A 19,913-nucleotide genomic window follows, 5' to 3' on the forward strand; every position below is an offset into this window, starting at 1 on the left:
GATTCCGATATGATTGAAAATAGAAAATAGGTCTGAAAAATTCTACCACAGATTAGATTTGATCGTACCTGAACCAATTATATAACAAGTGTAATATACTTATTGTATGATTAGTGTACATTTCAAAAAATTGACCAATTACATGATAAATATATCACACATATTTTATGAAAGGTTTAATTCAATAGAATTTGATTTGAGTAGAAATTTTTTAAATTAGAAATAAGATCATGTCAAATTGTGGGACCCATCTGGCGAGTCTTGTATGGACCATGGACTTTGACCTGTTCCATTCGGGAGAGGCGGGTCTTCTGACTTGCGGTACTGGATCACTGACTCTCGACCATCTCTCCCACAAAGTCTTCCCACGAGATTTGTCAATATCTTTTCTCACTCATTCTTTATTATTTTTATTTTTAACATTAATATTGTTTTTCAAAGTGTAAAATACCAATTTGTCCTCCCACTTTGTAAACTAAAAATTCAAATTAGCTCCTTATGCCTTTTTTTTAAATTAAAAAAAATGCAAAAAAAAAAAAAATGTATCTTTCTATGGCCGAGGGCGTGCAGCATGCAATTTTTCTTGATTTTTAAGTATAAAATTATTTTTACATCATAAACGAATATTATTTGGTATAGATATGCGTTCCAAATTTGCTTAAACAAAGACGGAGTAGAGGAGGGAGCGGCCAAAAGGCTAGTCGTCACCGGTGGGTTGCTGGTGGCGATCGAAAGTGGGTGGGTGAAGAAATGTTAGAGAAGACGATAAAAATATTTAGAATTTGAATTATTAATTTCCAAATATAAGATACAAGTCATAAATTTGAATAAATATGAAAGCGTAGATTATTATTAATAAAATTGGCATGTAATTGTGTTAGATGAAATCCAACGATGGTAAAAAAAAAAAACATAGAAATAAAAATAAAATAACACTATTTTCATTTTTTGTGTTCTTGATGAATTAATTAATTTGTACTATTTTTATTGATGTGATGTTGAATAAGCAAAGGTATACTATACTATATATCAATTATTAATTAATATTTCAAGATTATAGAAAAAGTTAAAAAAGGAAGTTAGATTGGAGAGTAGGTTCAACGGACAATTGGGAGTGTCTGTATTCTATTTGGGAAGTGAGGTGTAAGAATATTAAGAAGCTACGTCTGTCGGGAAAAATAGGATTTGATTGGGTATTGTACGTATACGATCAGTCTACGTACGATACCATACTTTTACCACTATTATTTTATAGTTTGGTATATACAAGTTTGAGACTAGTCCATACTTCCCCAAAACAAGGACAGACAAAAGAAGAACGAGATTAGGTAATATGAATTTTTGCATGAAATTTTTCATTAATACGAGAATATATTTGAATTAGTTAATGAAATTATATTTTATTTTTAATTTTCTAAAAACACGATCAGTAAGATTGACACCTCACAAATAAAAGATTACAGGCTCAAGTCCACGACTGTAGATGTGTGTGCATAATAATAATAATAATAACAATAATAATAATAATAATAATAATACGTATGAGTGAGCCAAAAAGTCAAGCAAGGTGGAAATGGAATAAGAATAGACCTTCCAGAAAAAAAATCATAATCAGGTTTACCTCTTCGGACGGCTAAAAACAAATATGTAGTTGACCAGACCAGACCACTGTTAGATTTACCATTATTTCCAACTACTATTTCAACATCATTTTCTCTTTTTGAAGTGATGGTTACAAATTTAAATTAATATCTCAGTAAATTATTACTTCAATTAATACATTATTATTCGATTAATATATTAATACGACTAAGAACAATAAAATCATATAAATGAGATGATACCGAGCTACATATTCAATGGGACTCGAGCTCATAACCTCAACTTAATTATGAAATTTTATTTTTATCATTAGACCAAGACATCAACGCCGTTTTTTTATTCACGATGATTTCCTTATGTTACATTGTTGGTGTAGTTTAGAGTTGTACTTGGCAAAGTAACAAGCATTTAATTTTGCAAATTAAAAGAAATATATTTATTTAAATATTAAAAATATTGGTATATATACATATTAGAATATTAAAATTAATCAAGTATGTCGATAACTTTTAAATATACAATATCTAATAAAAATAATAGTAATTGGAACAATCATTTATATATAAACATAAAATTACACACAGCTCAGGTTGCAGCCAGGTTCATGTGAAATGCACGTAGCCTTCATTTTATTATTATTTTTTAATTATTATTATTAATTAAAATAAATTGATTACAATTATTTATGTCGAATATTAATATCTAATAAATTATTACAATCGTAAAAACAACATCCTATGCATAAAACGGGAATCAAACTCATGATCTCTAACGTCATAGGATCTTAATTTCGTCAATTAACTTAAGCCTCATTGGCATGCAACCTTCATTTCATACAACAATTATTTTAAATTAAATTATGCGTCAAAACAAAATAAACGTAAAGAAAAAAATACTATAAACATAGAGTACTTTCCCATTTATAAGATTCGAACCCAATATTTCTTTATATGAGTTTATAAAATTTAAATATTTTAATTTTAATTTAATTTAAAATAATAGATATTATAATAAAATTAGGTTATTATTTGCATCGATCGATCCTAAATTAAGGATTTTGAAACCCTAATAACAAATCTAAACCCTTCAATTGTTACGATGAATTTCATTTTTTTTTTTATATTTGAAATATATATCTTTTAAATTTAAATTGTTCCTTCCAAATCTAATAAAAAAAATAAATTGTATTACATATTAAGAGCAGGGCAGATGGAGGTTGCCTGGTCCAAGAAAAGGAAAGTCAAACATTTTCTACCTGCAATTGACATCATCATATGTTATCATTTTGACTTGTTCTTCCCCTTCTCATTTTCAAGTAGAAATTAAATTAATTTCTATAATTTATATCAATATTTTAATAAATTAATTAATATGTTGATGTAATTCATACATACATCAATATAAGTCAAAATAATTAAATAAATTATAATATATTTATAGAAAGCCAAATAAATATTTATACGTATACATATAATGAAATTTAAATCCATAATTTTGAATTTGTTTGATTCAAGTCTTGTATGTTTTTGGTCAATAAATTAAAAATTCTCTTACTGGACCTATATAAATCCAAGAATGGTATCTTAGTCGGATGGTTAAGATTAATATCTTATAAGTTTGAAATTATAAATTTAAAATTCACCAGACGTTTGGATATTTGTTTGACTTTCAGTGAATTTATGAGTTTAATAAAAAAAAAAAAACTACGTGCAAGTCATTTGACCGTTATCTTTTCAAAATAGAAGAAACGGCTGAGTGACTTGCAGATAACTTTTTTTCGTAAATTTCTCAATGGGTGAATTTAAAATGAGAAGCTTTCAAACTTACGAAACTAAATTTAAAAATCTTATAAATAATGGAATGAAAAGTGCAGTTAGCCTTAGGAAGTTTGATTTCTAGGTGAAGAAATGTGATGATGCGGCTTCTGGAAGCACACATAGATATATGAGAAACGAGAATGTTTGATCACAAATGGAATAATTAGTCAGTGAGTGGAAATTACAAGTTGAATGAAGAAGTAGAGGCATTCTAAGTACACTCACAATTGTTCAATTTGAAGACCATATCTTTGATTTGGGACTTTTTTGGAGTTTGACTAATCCCATTCATCAATGCTTAATCAATCATTCAATAATTGTATATAGCTTTTCTTTTCTTTTTTTATGGATTATGATTATATTATGAATTTCAAATATTAATAATTACTTTTTCAATTATCTATAATTAATCAATAAATATTATTGTACTAGACTAATAACTATTATTAAAATCATATATTGACATTTTTAGGACAATATATTCTAATGTTGGAAAACGTTCATTTTTTTGTAGTGTCTACAATTGGATTTTTTTTAATTTTTAAGACATTATATCGATTTAATCAATATATTTATATATTAAAAATAGTAAATAACAAATTGCAATAACTAAAAATAGACTCGTGACCAAGTCCCATATCACCCCTCTTCGATCCTCTCCCTCTTCTGTTCTTAGGGTTTTGGTCGACGATCGACCCCTGACATGTTTTTCTTTTTACATGCTTTTTAGGTACTTATTTAGTATTTTTTATATTTTCGGTCTTTCCATAATGATAGTGAGATTATTATTTTTTATAATATACTCAAATTTAGATTAAGGCTAATTCAACACATTAATAACTTAAATTAATTAGTTAATACATTTAACGAAATAAAAAAAAAACCATCTATTATATTTTAAAACACATCAACGTTTCTCGAAATGATCAAACTCACAATATTTTTAGTTATAATTTTTTAACCTTATCAATCAAGCAAGATTTTATCTAACGAAATTAAAACACAAAATTAGTGAATTTGTGTAAAATATAGCAGCCACTGAAATAGACAGATTGACGCACAGCCCACGTCAGCAAATTGCTGAATTGGCAACCCTCCATCTTTATATTTCTTCCCTTTCATTTTAATATAATGTTTGTTCCTCGTATTATTACTTGATGATGTCGAAATAAAAGACTGAAGACCGCTTCAAAAACAGACAGAAGCTCCTGGGCCCCATCAACCCCCAAGTCAATATTCATGACTTGACCAAATATAATATAGGCCGCTGATCATGAGCTCCCCACATCACCACCTTTCATTACTTTGTATTTATATACTAGTATGAATTATTGTTCTTCCTAATTACAAAAGTTTGTTACCTTAAGGTTGCTGCTGCCCATATTCCCACTGTAAGAACCAATACAAAACCCCAAGTATTTGGAAATTCCGATTGCTACAACAATGGAACTGGAAAATGTTAGCAGCAGCATGATTACTACTGCTGACGATAAGGAACGGGACGATGATGCCCCGCTTCCAGGGTTCAGGTTTCACCCGACTGACGATGAGCTTGTGGGGTTTTATCTTAGACGGAAGGTCGAGAAGAGACCGATAAGTATCGAGCTCATCAAGCAGGCTGACATCTACAAGTACGATCCCTGGGATCTTCCAAGTATGTTTACACGTGTTTGATTAATTCGTCGAGTTTTTGTTTCGCTTTTCAGGTTTTGGTTAACTAATGAATTTTGGTAAGAACGTCTGTCGTAGGTTTGATTTAGTCAGTTCAGTTTTTCACGGTAAACATGGAAGAGAACCACAGACTGAGATGTTGGTCGGAAACAAAATTAGTTTTAATTCTACGAAGCTATTCATTTTTTATGAACATGTCCGCGATCAATGATTGCACACAATGTTTTGGTAATTAGACACAGTATAATTACATTTTTATTCAGTTGCAAAAAATATAACATCAGACGTTCTGAACGTCGACCATGTTGTCGAAATTTAAACTATTAGAAACAAGAACGGAGTTATATATAAAGTTGATCGTAAGCTTGTTCGAGAAGCGGACAGGTTATAGTTAGTAATTATATTAATTAAACTTAACTAACATAGAACTGTTTGGGCATAATCATAGGAGTCCCTGAAAATACAAGATTAATACAATACATGTTTCCTGTTTAGTATACATGTGTCCTAGCTCGTGACAAACTGTCTTTAAACTGATATGTCAGAATCCAGTAACGTAGGGGACAAAGAGTGGTACTTCTTCTGCAAAAGAGGGAGAAAATACAGGAACAGCATAAGACCCAATCGGGTGACGGGTTCGGGTTTTTGGAAGGCGACGGGTATCGACAGACCCATATATTCATCGGGGGGAGAAGGCCGTGATTGTATTGGGCTGAAGAAGTCGCTGGTGTATTATCGTGGAAGCGCCGGAAAGGGTACCAAAACCGATTGGATGATGCACGAGTTTCGCCTCCCGGCCTCCCACGACAAGAGGACCAAACACATTGACATCAAGAGCGTTGCTCAAGAAGCGGTAAGTGATTTAGTCAATAATTAGTTCGATTTTGTTTTTAAAACCCTCATTTCGAATTATACCATTTGTCACGCACAAGCCTGCAAGCCCGTTGGGCATGGGGATTGCCTTCAAAATCCATGCATTGTAAAGTTCAACTGATCGAAAAAGGGATCACCAACGAATGCATTTGAGTTTTATGAATCTCATTAGTTTTTAGGACATGAGATCTCACATTTTACATATGACAGACTGAATAATTTCAAATATGATCATTTGAATTTATTTTTTTTGTGAATCGATTCAAACTCTATATCAAAAACCGCTCTAATCTATGTACTTCACTTGTTGAATTCACAGGAAGTATGGACCCTGTGCCGAATATTCAAGCGGAACGTCTCTTACAAGAAGTGTATACCAGATTGGAGAGAAATTGCAGCCAAGAAGAGCACAATCAATCCAGCAGTTGATGCCAGCTCCAAAACATGCAGCATCGACGACGACTCTTCCGATCACAACATCAGCACCAGCTACATTAGTTTCAACGCCTCCAGCCATGCTCAAAGCATCACGAATCAACAGTTTTTAGGACATTTCAGCTCAGCACCTCAAGCCCCATTCTCTGCTGCTTCCTCGTTTTCTGGCTCTATTTGCGGTGACACTAACGACCTGTACTTAAGGCACACCGATTGGGAGGATCTCCGGTCCATCGTCAACTTTGTTGCTGCTGATCCCTTCTATTTATAAACAATTACGATATACAATTGAAAATGGAGGATGGTGTTTACTAATTACATGTATAGCTGTGACAGCCTTATTCTGTCCCATGTGGGGTTGGTCGCTTAGGTCTGTTTAGTACCTTCGCCTGCTGAGGTTGATCGTACTATGTATTTGCCTTGAAGGATCGATGTTGGTATCGGATTCAAGATGTATACTAGTATGTATCATTTTTTAGGTGGTTTATTGAAATTAATTTAATACGTGAGTATATATGTGTAAATGAGTGAATCAATTACGTCATTCTTAATTGATGCTAACAAGGAATTGGAAAATTATTAATAGGTATAAGTGATTATTAGATAAAAATACATACAAATTAAAAGGGACGAAATCATAACTTTTATTAAAACGAATTTTGATGAAATTAATTATTCCCGTGAATAATCATTAAAAAAAAATTATTTACATTCAAATACAAATTTGATCTGTTCAACCACAAGCGAAACAGGCACTCTTTCAAAATGTATGTATATAGTCAATGACTCAATAACCATACCATGATGTAATAAAAGATTATTTGTATTACTTTCATATATTATAATAGAAGAATGTGTTCTTCCAACAGTTGCTTTCCAATTTTATATTATTTTAGATTTTTCAAAAATTCATTTCTTTAGTCCAATCTTATTAAAAAGACTCATTTTATATAAAAGTTTGCAACTTAATTTACTAAAAACACACTTCTCAAACAATCGTTTTAGATCTCATCATTGTCTAGTACAAGAGGACATAACGGAAAATTCCAGCCCCGATCGGACTCAGCCAAATTTGAATCAATTATGTAGAAAGTACAAGACACTTGTCGTATGATTGATGTATAGTACGGAAAAAGTGATCAATCACTTACTTTGTGATTGATTTGATTAGACCAAACTTAATTCGAGTAAGAATTTTTCAGACATAATATGACATGTCATATCATGTTGATTTTTTAAGAAAAAGATAATATTATTCTATATATTAAAACACAATATTTATAAAATACCTATATAACAAATCAAATCCAAATAAATTCTCATTTCTCACACCTGTTAGATCTCTATTTCTTATTATTCCTGCTGCAGATTATTTCTCGCACAAAAATCAATAAAGTATTTTCATTAATTAAAAGTACTGAAATCTGAAAATAAAAATGAAAACAAAACCAGACAGGTCAATATAAGTAATTAATAATCAACACTTGGAATGTCTTAAAAAATATTATAGTTAACTTGGGCCAGTGGTTCCAAATAGTTATCCGTAGGCCCAACTGGCCCAAAACATTGTTATCCACAGGCCCACTTGCCCAAAATAAACAGCAGTTTCTGAAATACAAATGTAAGATGACCTCCAGGCTCCGGCTGGGGAAAATTATTTAAAAAAATGTGAAAAAAAAGAAAAATTAAGAAAATAGCGTGAATTCAAAATGTTTAATGATTTGAGTGTCACCGCGGTCACAAATTTAATAAAAAAAAAATTAAGATAGACCGCGGTGGCTCTTTTATTTATAAAAAAAAAAATTAATATTCAAGTATAAATTCAATGTGAATTCCAATTTGCAATTAATTGAATGTGAATTGGGTCAATTCGGCCCAATTCAAAAATTATTATTTTTTATTTTTTATAAATTAATTATATTTTATTAATTTTTAAAATTATATTAATTTTAAAAATATAATGAAATAAACAAATGCAATAGTGTATATTTTTCTATACAATAGTGTATATTTTTCTACACAATTCTCAAAAAATACAATGAAGATAAGTTTGTGACAATGTTGGAACCCTTTGATTGAAACTCGAGGTCAAATTCAAAATTTAGAAAAAAATACAAGTAATTCTTGTAATACTATAAATGTATAAATTATTATCTTATAAAAAAATTAGCAATTTATTTTTATTTATTTTTTAAAATACAACAATTCATGAAATAATTTATTTTATATTTAAAATAAATTATTTTTTAAATATAAAATAAATTATTTTATTATATTTAAAATAGCAATTTATATCTTTGTATTTTTAAACAATTTATTTTATGTTTAAAATAAATTATTTTTTAAATATAAAATAAATTACTTTATTATATTTAAAATAGCAATTTATCTCTTTGTATTTTTTAAAATAAAATAATTTATTTTTTAAATATAAAATAAATTACTTTTATTTATTATTATATTTTAAAAAATAAATAAAAGTAAATTGCTAATTTTTTTATATAAGATAATTTATAGTATCACAAAAATTACTTGTACTTTTTTCTAAATTTTGAATTTGATCTCGAGTTTCAATCAAAGGGTTCCAAGACTGTCACAAACTTATCAGTATGGTTCATCGTATTTTTTGAGAATTGTATAGAAGAATATATACTATTACATTTGTATATTTCATTGTATTTTTAAAATTAATTTAATTTTAAAAATTAATTAAATATAATTAATTTTTAAAAAATAAAAATAATAATAATTTGTGAATTGGGCCAAATTGGCCCAATTCACATTCAATTAATTGCAATTGGAATTCACATTGAATTTAGATTTGAATATTAAATTTTCTTTTTATAAATAAAAGAGCCACCGGGCTTAAATTTTTTTTTTTTCTTTTACTAACTTTGTCACTCAAATCATTAAATATTTTGAATTCACGCTATTTTCTTAATTTTTCTTTCTTTTTACAATTTTTAAATAATTTTCCCCTCCGGCTGTCTACCTTTTGTCGAGTGTGTGAGGTGTAGAGTGTCTCCATAATTGTAGGCTTCTTCCGCTGACAAAGTAAATGCTCAGTGTTATATCTCTATTTCTTATTATTCCTGCTGTAGATCAGGATCTCTTCTCCCCAATTTTTCAGAAATTCTTGGGATATAAACGATAGATCGGTAATGTGTATTCTTCTTCTGCGCCCGCTATCTTCATCACCCTTTTTTTGTTTTTTATTTCAATCGAAGCGTGAAGTCTGTCTATTGCAACCTTTTTAGATTTCGTAAGCTTAATCGGATTTTCTCACAGTTAATCTGAAAACATGCAACCTAATGCGTCATTCATACTCTGGTAGAAATGTTTGATTACGGAGGAATAATCTGTCAGAAGGTAATGCAATGTAGTAACAATGGGATAAGGCGTGGAGTTCAGAGCGAGAGAGTTTTAGGTTCATATGCTTTTAGGTTTCATGATAAGAACATTCAATCTGGAGCATCTGCGTCTTGGAAACTTTTTTCTACCAACAGAACATATGAATTTTCTTGGGAGGAGTATTATCAGTTAAATCCAAGCAAGGGTGTTGGTTTCGCAGCCTTTTAAGATTTTGGGTCGATAGTACGGGTTTGTGTGCTTGATTAGTTCAAGATGCTTTTAAATTGGACTGCAATCACACTCTGAAAATCACCAACGTTTTAGTTCAGATATTCTTTACCATGGTGATTGTCGTGTTTGCCATTGCCTTATCATAGGTTGCACTGAGAATGGAGATTTTGTATTCCGGCGTGCATATTGAGTTAGGTTTCTTGCATCCATGCTAGGTCTGTTTTCCAGATACAAACATTTGTACTTTAAGCAAAACATGTTCATGGTAGCCAAATGTCTTAATCTTTATCTTCTTCCTAATTCTTGTATTCTCTTTTTCAATTGTGATTAGCTGCTCTAATCATAGTCTCCTGACCAGATGGGAAACCGCTACTGGATAATTTGCGGTCTGGTGTTTTCTTCCCTTTTTAGAGTATATGAAGCCAGTGCTGGTGATTCCGACCCATTATACAGGTAAAGGTTTTTGTGTAGTTTGTAAATTGTTCTGTTATAGTTGATTTTCCTTCTCCTTTTCATTTCTCTTTCCTGGTCATGGGAGTAATTGGACCTTAACAATGTAAATTTTTGTGATATTTAATCTTTTTATGTGGTTCTTCTGCATTTCATTCAGAGCCCCCTGCCCCAGTGCCTTTGTTTGTTTAGCCTTAAACTTCATATAAAAAAAATAGAATTACCCTGAGATCCTTTGACTAGTAAATACTTTAAACTTGAGAATTTTTAGCTTTCTAGTTGTCACATTTTCTCATTCATGGCAAGAAAATTTATTCAATGACAAGATTTCTGTAACTTCTTACCTCACAACTCTATAGCCATTTTTCAGTTCCATTTTCTTCATGAACATGAAATATAAAAGAGCTAAATCACAAGAGGTATTTATATTTTCCTAATCCAAGACACATCATTCTGAAAGCTTCCCTGCAGTAATACAAATCTGAGTGAGCTTTAACTAGGTTAACGTTTTTTTTTTCTTTTGATTTTAGGGCATGTATAGAGCAATGTGAGAAGACTGGTTGTATTGCAGAAAGATGCTTCTCACATTGCAAGTTCTCTCCAGATGGTTCTTTCCTTGATGGCCCTTGGTATATGCAAGAGCCTCTTTACTTGCGGTGGAAACAATGGGATTGCCAGAGTGATTGCCGTTACCATTGTATGGTGGAAAGAGAGAAGGAAAGAGCAGAACTTGATCTAGGGCCTGTAAAATATCATGGCAAATGGCCCTTTCGTCACTTTTATGGCTTCCAGGTTCGCTACATTGCCAGCTTTTGCCCAAATATTGATTACTGGAGGTGAAATAAGTTCCTTTATCAGTGTCTTTGTCCAGTCAATTTGAGCATGCACCTGATGTAATGCCTTGGATTCATTCAGGAGCCTATTTCTGTAGCCTTTTCAGTTCTGAACCTTCTGATGCATTACCATGGGTGGCGTTCCTTTTTCTCCCTTCTTTACTCTAAGTTTCCATTGAAACGTGATAAGAGCCCATTCTATGGCTATATGGGTCTCTGGAATATCTATGGGCTCTTGTCTGTGAACTCATGCTTCTGGAGTGCAGTCTTCCACAGTAGGTTAGATTTTCATTTCATTATCTTGTCCTTATTGTGATATCTCCTATCCTCCCTGTCTTGGCTGAAGGGTAGGAAAGATGCTGCTATTAGGCAAATGTTAATCCGCTCTTTACATTATCTAATAATACTGCTTATGCACATGCTTGGAATAGCAAACCCCACCCTCCCCACCCCAAGTCTTGGCATGTGTCTATTTTTCCCCTTTAGCTGTTTGACAAATATAATTCCTGCAGAGATGTGAACTTGACAAAAAATCTAGAGTGTTCATCTGGAGTGGCCTTATTTGGGTATTCACTTATTTTGGCAATTATAAGAAGCTTCAACTTAAAGGATGATGCTGCTAGAGTCATGGTTGCTGCTCCACTGATTGCATTTACAACTACCCACATTCTGTACCTTAACAACTATAAGATTGACTATGGTATTACCATTACTTCTTTATCTTCAAATATTATCATCCTGTTAAGATTATTATTTGTGTGCTTTATCGGCATTAGCTCTTTTCTTTCAATCAGCCCGTTAGCTATTCTAGCTGAAATTTAGGATGAACTTGCAAGCATGTGACGCTACCCTATAGGAAATTCACAATGTATTTCTATCTATTCTCGTCGAGAATTGATTGGCTGGAATTATGACGATACAAGGTCATATGTTGTTAATATGAGAAGAGAAAAGAAACCAAAAATGAAGAAACGCATTAGCTATTGAACTACCTATCTGTGTCTCCTAGTCATTAGGCTTCCTTCTGGATATGCTATTTAGTGCTTGCATGCGTAAATGCAGGTGTCTTTGGGTTCAAAGTTTCCAGGGATTTTACTTCGTGTTGCCATCGAAACTTGCTACATGACTGAGATCTTGGCACAACCTCTTTAATGGCATTATCTTTCTATCCAAGAGCTTCCTTGAAAAAAATCATGCTTTTATAGTTCAAAAATGAGAAAGCGATGATGAAATATAATAGAAATATAAGGTGAAGGAGATTAAGTCATACTTTTGAAAATTTTCAGTTACTCCATTACCACCAAATCTTGAGCAGAATGCCGTCCCACTCTCTGAAACAACAGCATCACTTTGTAATATCAAATGTTGTGAACTACTATGCTTCCTTAATCTTACATGTTTTAAAAGGTTATTCATGGTTTACCCTGAAGGCAATCTAGGTATTCAAACGTTTCAATAGGATTAAACATGAAACAATATTTATTTCTAATCAAATCTCAGGAGAAAATAGATACTATAAGTAATCTTGGTCAGTTGGAACAATCAAGAAACCACTTGTGTGCAAAAATATGCCCAGTTCTATTTCAGATGTCACTTTCTCACTGCCTGGCAAGTTCTTTGTTTCATGGACAAACAATATTTTGCTTTGCTACCTCTGACTTCCTGAAATCTTGACAGGATGGAATAATAAAGTGTGTACAATCATGATTATTGCACAACTTCTCACTTGGTCAATCTGGGCTGGCCTCACTAAGCATCCTTCTCGATGGAAGTTGTGGATTGTGGTTGTGGGAGGTGGCCTTGCATTGCGCCTAAAGATACTTGACTTCCCTCCTTATCAAGGATTGGTGGACGCACATGCTCTCTGGCATGCTTCCTCTGTCCCTCTTACTTACATTTGGTGGAGTTTTATCAAGGATGACGCTAACTACATAACATCCATCAACCTGAAGAAGGTAAAATAATGTGCTGTAGTCAAACAAGAACAAGAATGGTTGCTTAATCTCTCTTGAGAGCATATTGAGCCTTCTCCAATCCTGGCCCGTCGGAAGTTAATTCACATTCTTGGTCACTGGAGTTTGAAGGAGAGGGACATAGATGCTAGGCTTTCATTGTAGTTTGCCCCATATCTGATACTAAATTGGGCACCAACGGCAAACTACTTCAACCATTTGTTTGTTTTAGTTCAAGTTTTGATGTTTGGTATTAACAAAAACTCCCTTTGGTTAAACTTATGTAATTGATCATTTAACTGAACTTATATAATTGATGATTCATTGGCTTCCGCTGGGTATGATTCGAGGTAAGAAATTCACGCCATTATACCTGCAGTTACCCCTTATCCAGGTTTATAAACTAAAGTTAAAAACTTTTTAGCCAACACTTTGAATGTTTGACACTTGAACCTTCATTTTGCTAATTACTGTTCCTTATTCTGTCATTGCGTGCGTGTATGTGCTTCCAGAATTCATTTCCAACCCCTCCTCGCATTATACATATCTGTTTGACTTGTACATTTCATGAATGAATTGAAGTAAACAAACATTGTCATAAAACTTGGAGTACAAGTTCTAAACTGATTATGGAACTTTTCCCTATATTTTATTTGTTATTTACTTTATTGTTATTATATGTATAGAAATAGAAGGAAAAACGTGGAACTAGGTTTCTCATGTCATATGGTCGAGATTTGATTAGGGGAGAAACTGAGAAAATTATCTTAGACACTGCCACCTACTCCCCCCCCCCCCCCCCAAGGATTAAATGCTTATAAAAACTCTCTTTAAAAGAAAAACAAAAAAAAAAAAAAAAAAACTTGGAACTCACCAAACACATCAAGAGTGATTTTATCATTTTCTAGTATCTGCTCAAATCTTGACCACATTATCATGCTTGGAGCTCAAGTTCTCAAAAACAATCCATTGGTGACGTCACTCTATTAAAAAATATGAAAAAATGCAAGCAATCTCCTTGTGATATCGCAAATGAGCAAATTATCCCCTTATGAAAAAATATATAACGATTTACCTCTCTTTATTGTAAGATACAATAATTTACCCCCTTATAATTTTTTAAATGAAGTAATTTAAGGATATAATAATAGGGTGGTAAATTACTATATTCTTTTTTTTATAGAGAAATAATATGTTCATTTTCAATATCACATGGGCTAAATTACTATTCATCCGTTAAAAACATTACCAATGAGAAAACAAAGAACTGTTGTAAAGTTGATACTAGCAATTTTGGCCCATTTGATGCATTTATTTTAATATTTTAATGTATAAGATTATATATATTTCCTATTTTCTTCTTTATGAAATTAAGATTTTTTAAAGAAAAAAAATCCAATGTTATTAAATTTAGGATAAATCACAAGGAGCTCCAGTAATATTTAACATAATTATGAAATAACCTCTCATTGTATGGAAAATTACCAAAACCCGCCTGATGTATGATTAAATTATGTAATTTTTGAATGAAAATATGAAATTATTAATTTTGTCATTGTTATATTTTTTTCAAAAAAAAATAAAGAATCGTGAAAAAAACCAGATGATGTGAACGGAAAATTTTAAAAATTTATAAAAAAAAAAATTCTACTTAATTCATAATTATTTTTTAAAAAAATAAGTAAAATTATAATTCATAATTCATGAAAGCATTTTTATCGATTTACCAAAAAAAAAAATAGAGCAAAATTCTACAAAAGCTAACGAATTATGTTAGTGATTAAACGACTGACTAAATTATGAGGATATTTATAATTTTGTAAATAATAAAACAAGTATTTTTAATTTTATCAAATGTCAAAGGAATTCATTATAATTTACTTTTAAATTTATAATACGTGGATGCTCAATTAAAATAGTAATTGCCAAGAGTTGATAACAATAACTAGGATAAATGTATAGACAACAGAAATTAAGTTATATTACACTAGAAACAATATGATATTAAATTATAGAAAATGCTAATATTGGGCCGAATATCCGCAGATATGCTGAGTCGACCACCTCTTAAATTTTAATTTTTTTTAATTATTTCTGTTACGTGGAAATGGAAAATATCTCATTCGGAGAGCAAACCGAAGGCAGTTGGAATTACACTTGTGCCCTTGTATTTGTATTAGGGTTAGCGCCTCAGGCTTTATATCCTTACTATTATCTCAGTAGAGTCATTGCGTTCGGTCACTCCGCCTCCATACTCGTCTGTTTTCTCTCCCCGTGTTTCCCTCTCCTCTGTAAGTGTTCCGATCTGGTTTGGATCCGATATTTTCTGTAGGTTGAATGTTCCAAGTACTTGTTTGTTGATTCAATTTTTTCTTTCCTTTTTTTGGTATGTTGGATGAGTTGATGTGGAAGACTTAGATTTGACTGCTTTTTTTTTTACTTTCATTGAATTGGAAAATTTTGCATGTATTGATGGAGGAGTGGTTGATGTTTCGCTTCTGATCAATATTTACTTCGTGTTTCCTTTCTGCTGCGAGTGATATATTGAATCTTGAGTTTTCTGCTTATTTTTTGGTTTAGATTTGATAGTTTTCAGCTTGAATCAGAAGTTGGATTGCTTATTTTGGTTTTATTAAAGTGATAATGGAATTTCCCTTAGGCTGAAGCTTCTTGCTGAATACAGTGACTAGCTTGTTCTGTTGTACTATTTCATAAAAGCTGTTTTCATTGGATTTTATCCGTGTATGTCGAAGAATTGTAGTATAAACTTATTTACAGTAATAAGCGCTAATATATTTCTCGTCTCTGCTCTGTATACTTCGGTTTCTTATAGAAGTTCATGGGAACATATCTCTGACTAGACGGCAGTGAAATCTATGTCTGTTAAGCTATTAAGTTTACAAAATTCTTTTCCAGATTGATTCTCATTCTTTCTGTTGATGAATTACAGGTTTTTGGAGGAAAGCCTCCAACAAATTCTGTGTGACCTGGAAATTTAGGAACTTGTAAAGATGGTAAGTATTGAATGTTATTTCAAATTGTGAGATATCCTTGTCTACTCTAGATTTGTAACACAAATATCCACTTGATCTATCCAGGTGAAGTTCACAGCAGATGAGCTCCGTAAGATTATGGACTACAAGCATAACATTCGTAACATGTCTGTTATTGCTCATGTTGATCACGGTATGGAAGCTGCAACATTAGTACCATGTTTATATATATATTTCTTTAATGTGGTCATTGAAAATTTTTATAGAATGGATTGACAAACTGGACTTGGTGTACTCTGATATGTGTTAAATGTACCTTTCATGCTCTTGCAGGGAAGTCCACTCTTACTGATTCCCTTGTTGCTGCTGCTGGTATTATCGCTCAAGAAGTTGCTGGTGATGTTAGAATGACAGATACCCGTGCAGATGAAGCCGAACGAGGCATTACTATCAAGTCTACTGGTATCTCATTGTATTATGAAATGAGTGATGAATCTTTGAAGAACTACAAGGGAGAGAGACAAGGCAATGAGTACCTCATCAATCTTATCGATTCACCTGGGCACGTTGATTTCTCTTCTGAAGTGACGGCTGCTCTTCGAATCACTGATGGTGCTCTTGTTGTGGTGGATTGTGTTGAAGGGGTGTGTGTCCAAACAGAGACTGTCCTCCGACAGGCTCTTGGTGAAAGAATTCGGCCTGTCTTGACGGTTAACAAGATGGACAGGTGCTTCCTTGAGCTCCAGGTTGATGGGGAGGAGGCATACCAAACATTCCAGAGGGTCATTGAGAATGCAAATGTGATTATGGCCACATATGAAGATCCCCTCCTTGGCGATGTCCAGGTTTATCCTGAGAAGGGTACTGTTGCTTTCTCTGCTGGTTTGCATGGATGGGCATTTACTCTAACAAACTTTGCCAAGATGTATGCCTCCAAATTTGGTGTTGATGAATCTAAGATGATGGAAAGGCTCTGGGGAGAGAATTTTTTTGATCCCGCCACTAAGAAGTGGACTAGCAAGAATACTGGATCTCCTACATGCAAACGTGGTTTTGTTCAGTTCTGTTATGAGCCAATCAAGCAGATTATCAATACATGCATGAATGATCAGAAAGACAAGTTATGGCCAATGTTGCAGAAGCTTGGAGTTACAATGAAGTCTGAGGAGAAGGATTTGATGGGGAAAGCTTTGATGAAACGTGTGATGCAGACATGGCTTCCTGCTAGTAGTGCCCTCTTGGAAATGATGATCTTCCATCTTCCATCTCCCGCAACGGCACAAAAGTACCGTGTGGAGAACTTGTATGAAGGACCTCTTGACGATGCTTATTCTAATGCTATCAGGAACTGTGATCCTGAAGGACCTCTCATGCTTTATGTGTCCAAGATGATTCCAGCCTCTGACAAGGGTAGGTTCTTTGCTTTTGGTCGTGTGTTCTCAGGCAAGGTCTCAACTGGTTTGAAGGTCAGAATAATGGGTCCTAACTATGTCCCTGGAGAGAAGAAGGACTTGTATGTCAAGAGTGTGCAGAGAACTGTCATTTGGATGGGCAAGAAGCAGGAAACTGTTGAAGATGTACCCTGTGGTAACACAGTCGCAATGGTTGGTCTGGATCAGTTTATCACCAAAAATGCTACTCTGACTAATGAGAAGGAAGTGGATGCCCATCCAATTCGAGCAATGAAGTTCTCTGTCTCCCCCGTTGTGCGTGTTGCTGTACAGTGCAAGGTTGCGTCTGACCTGCCGAAGCTTGTTGAAGGGTTAAAGCGTTTGGCCAAGTCTGATCCTATGGTTGTTTGTACTATTGAAGAATCTGGCGAGCATATTGTTGCTGGTGCTGGAGAACTTCACCTTGAGATTTGCTTGAAAGACTTGCAGGAAGATTTCATGGGTGGTGCAGAAATTATAAAATCTGATCCAGTGGTTTCTTTCCGAGAGACAGTTCTTGAGAGGTCTTGTCGTACTGTTATGAGCAAATCACCTAACAAGCACAATCGTCTATACATGGAAGCTAGACCATTGGAAGAGGGACTTGCTGAGGCCATTGATGATGGACGCATTGGTCCAAGGGATGATCCTAAGGTCCGCTCAAAGATCTTGTCGGAGGAGTTTGGTTGGGACAAGGAGCTGGCGAAGAAGATTTGGTGCTTTGGTCCTGAAACCACTGGTCCAAATATGGTTGTTGATATGTGTAAGGGAGTGCAGTACCTTAATGAAATTAAGGACTCTGTTGTTGCTGGTTTCCAGTGGGCTTCCAAGGAAGGCCCCTTGGCTGAAGAAAACATGAGAGGCGTTTGCTTTGAAGTTTGTGATGTTGTTCTTCATGCTGATGCCATTCACAGGGGTGGTGGTCAAGTTATTCCTACTGCCAGGAGGGTGGTTTACGCCTCCCATCTTACAGCGAAGCCTCGCCTTTTGGAACCCGTCTACCTGGTGGAAATCCAAGCACCAGAGCAAGCTCTTGGTGGTATTTACAGTGTCTTGAACCAGAAACGTGGACATGTGTTTGAGGAAATGCAGAGACCTGGAACTCCTCTGTACAATATCAAGGCTTACTTGCCGGTTATTGAGTCATTTGGATTCTCAAGTACTTTGAGAGCTGCAACATCCGGTCAGGCCTTCCCCCAGTGTGTATTTGACCATTGGGATATGATGTCATCAGATCCTTTGGAAGCAGGATCTCAGGCAGCTACACTCGTGGCCGAAATTCGTAAGAGGAAGGGCTTGAAGGAGCAGATAACACCACTCTCTGAGTACGAAGATAAGCTGTGAGTTAATTATCATCCAATGTGAGAAATAAATTTGTCCCTACAGGGTGGAAACTATTGTCTTTGATTCTGTGTCTGTTTAGATGTGTCACCCTTCATTTTCTATGTACTGGTATTTGGTCTTTCATGTATTAGTATTCTGTTCTTGAGTCGCTACCCTGTTGTTGCGGTACCTTTTAGATTTCAAAAGAACAAGAATGTTTGTGGCATTTATATGGTTATCATATATCTATAGATTGGTGGTAGGACACCCATGTCTTCACAATATTTTTCTTTTTTCACCCATCATGTTCGTCTTTTCTTTTCTGCGAGAATGAGGTGCATTCTGAATGCGGAATTTGCAGACAAAATTATCTTCAGGCATAATATTATGGACGAATATGTTGTATGTTGGAGAAATTTAGGGCCGCTTGGTTGTGTTTTCATTTTCATTTTTAGTTTCCAATATTTGGAAATGCTTTATTGGGTTTTGTGCAAAAACTGAAAATATGTTTGGATTAGTTGTTTCCAAATGTAGGTATATAGGTGTGAGAATGTTGAATATAGGTATATGTATTTTTTATGTGACAGATGACCAAATTGATTGAATATGTGAAATTATAAAATAATCAAAGTGAGTCTTGCCATTTGAAATAATTTTAATTAATTTAAAACAAGAAAAGACGTGATGACAAGATAAGACAAGTATGACAAATCCATGTGATTTATAATTTTAAAAATTTGAGAATTAAAATAGGAATACATTCTCAATAAAAAAAATGGCCTGACCAAATAAAATTTCAATTACCCAAATAGTAAAAAGTAGAAAAAAATCTCATTCAAAACATAAACAAACATGCTCTTAAATTGCTGGGGCTTGGAGTTCTGTGCCCTTTGTGATGCATGGAACCCATAAAGGCGATCAGACCAGCACTGTGTTTTTTTCATTCTTCCTC

The 19,913-nt window shown here is 33.3% G+C and overlaps 3 protein-coding genes across 5 annotated transcripts; all 3 read left to right on the top strand.

Annotated features, from left to right (window-relative positions):
* Positions 1-4,773: 4,773 nt before the first annotated feature.
* Positions 4,774-6,904, top strand: LOC105176620 (transcription factor JUNGBRUNNEN 1). Its single transcript, XM_088877221.1, has 3 exons — positions 4,774-5,073; positions 5,636-5,943; positions 6,283-6,904. Exons 1-3 carry the CDS (start codon positions 4,863-4,865, stop codon positions 6,667-6,669), a joined length of 906 nt encoding a protein of 301 aa, XP_088733347.1. The 5' UTR covers positions 4,774-4,862; the 3' UTR covers positions 6,670-6,904.
* A 2,478-nt stretch (positions 6,905-9,382) lies between these two features.
* LOC105176515 (uncharacterized) lies at positions 9,383-13,547 on the top strand. 3 transcript variants are annotated; one of them, XM_088876942.1, is made up of 6 exons: positions 9,383-9,556; positions 10,312-10,433; positions 10,961-11,222; positions 11,346-11,542; positions 11,776-11,963; positions 12,941-13,547. In XM_088876942.1, the coding sequence occupies exons 2-6, from the start codon at positions 10,339-10,341 to the stop codon at positions 13,225-13,227; spliced, it is 1,029 nt and encodes a 342-aa protein (XP_088733068.1). In that variant the 5' UTR covers positions 9,383-9,556; positions 10,312-10,338; the 3' UTR covers positions 13,228-13,547. The 3 variants fall into 3 exon arrangements, with proteins under 3 accessions (XP_088733068.1, XP_088733067.1, XP_088733069.1); XM_088876941.1 differs by having other exon boundaries at positions 9,384-9,556; positions 10,339-10,433; XM_088876943.1 differs by lacking the exon at positions 9,383-9,556 and adding an exon at positions 9,566-10,195 and having other exon boundaries at positions 10,339-10,433.
* A 1,802-nt stretch (positions 13,548-15,349) lies between these two features.
* On the top strand, positions 15,350-19,226 carry LOC105176516 (elongation factor 2). The gene is made up of 4 exons (XM_011099337.3): positions 15,350-15,506; positions 16,166-16,229; positions 16,314-16,401; positions 16,542-19,226. The coding sequence occupies exons 2-4, from the start codon at positions 16,227-16,229 to the stop codon at positions 18,980-18,982; spliced, it is 2,532 nt and encodes an 843-aa protein (XP_011097639.1). The 5' UTR covers positions 15,350-15,506; positions 16,166-16,226; the 3' UTR covers positions 18,983-19,226.
* Positions 19,227-19,913: the final 687 nt, after the last annotated feature.

This window comes from Sesamum indicum, linkage group LG13, assembly GCF_026168435.1.
Source record: "Sesamum indicum cultivar Baizhima isolate 11 linkage group LG13, ASM2616843v1, whole genome shotgun sequence".
NCBI lineage: Eukaryota > Viridiplantae > Streptophyta > Magnoliopsida > Lamiales > Pedaliaceae > Sesamum > Sesamum indicum.

Excerpts from the sequence above, each read along its gene's own strand:
- LOC105176515 (XM_088876942.1), top strand. The coding sequence starts at position 10,339 with ATGGGAAACCGCTACTGGATAATTTGCGGTCTGGTGTTTTCTTCCCTT. Across the intron at positions 10,434-10,960 it reads GATTCCGACCCATTATACAG|GGCATGTATAGAGCAATGTG; the intron begins GTAAAGGTTTTT and ends TTTTGATTTTAG. Across the intron at positions 11,543-11,775 it reads AGTGCAGTCTTCCACAGTAG|AGATGTGAACTTGACAAAAA; the intron begins GTTAGATTTTCA and ends TAATTCCTGCAG.
- LOC105176620 (XM_088877221.1), top strand. The coding sequence starts at position 4,863 with ATGGAACTGGAAAATGTTAGCAGCAGCATGATTACTACTGCTGACGAT. Across the intron at positions 5,074-5,635 it reads CGATCCCTGGGATCTTCCAA|AATCCAGTAACGTAGGGGAC; the intron begins GTATGTTTACAC and ends CTGATATGTCAG. Across the intron at positions 5,944-6,282 it reads AGAGCGTTGCTCAAGAAGCG|GAAGTATGGACCCTGTGCCG; the intron begins GTAAGTGATTTA and ends TTGAATTCACAG.
- LOC105176516 (XM_011099337.3), top strand. Across the intron at positions 16,402-16,541 it reads TATTGCTCATGTTGATCACG|GGAAGTCCACTCTTACTGAT; the intron begins GTATGGAAGCTG and ends ATGCTCTTGCAG.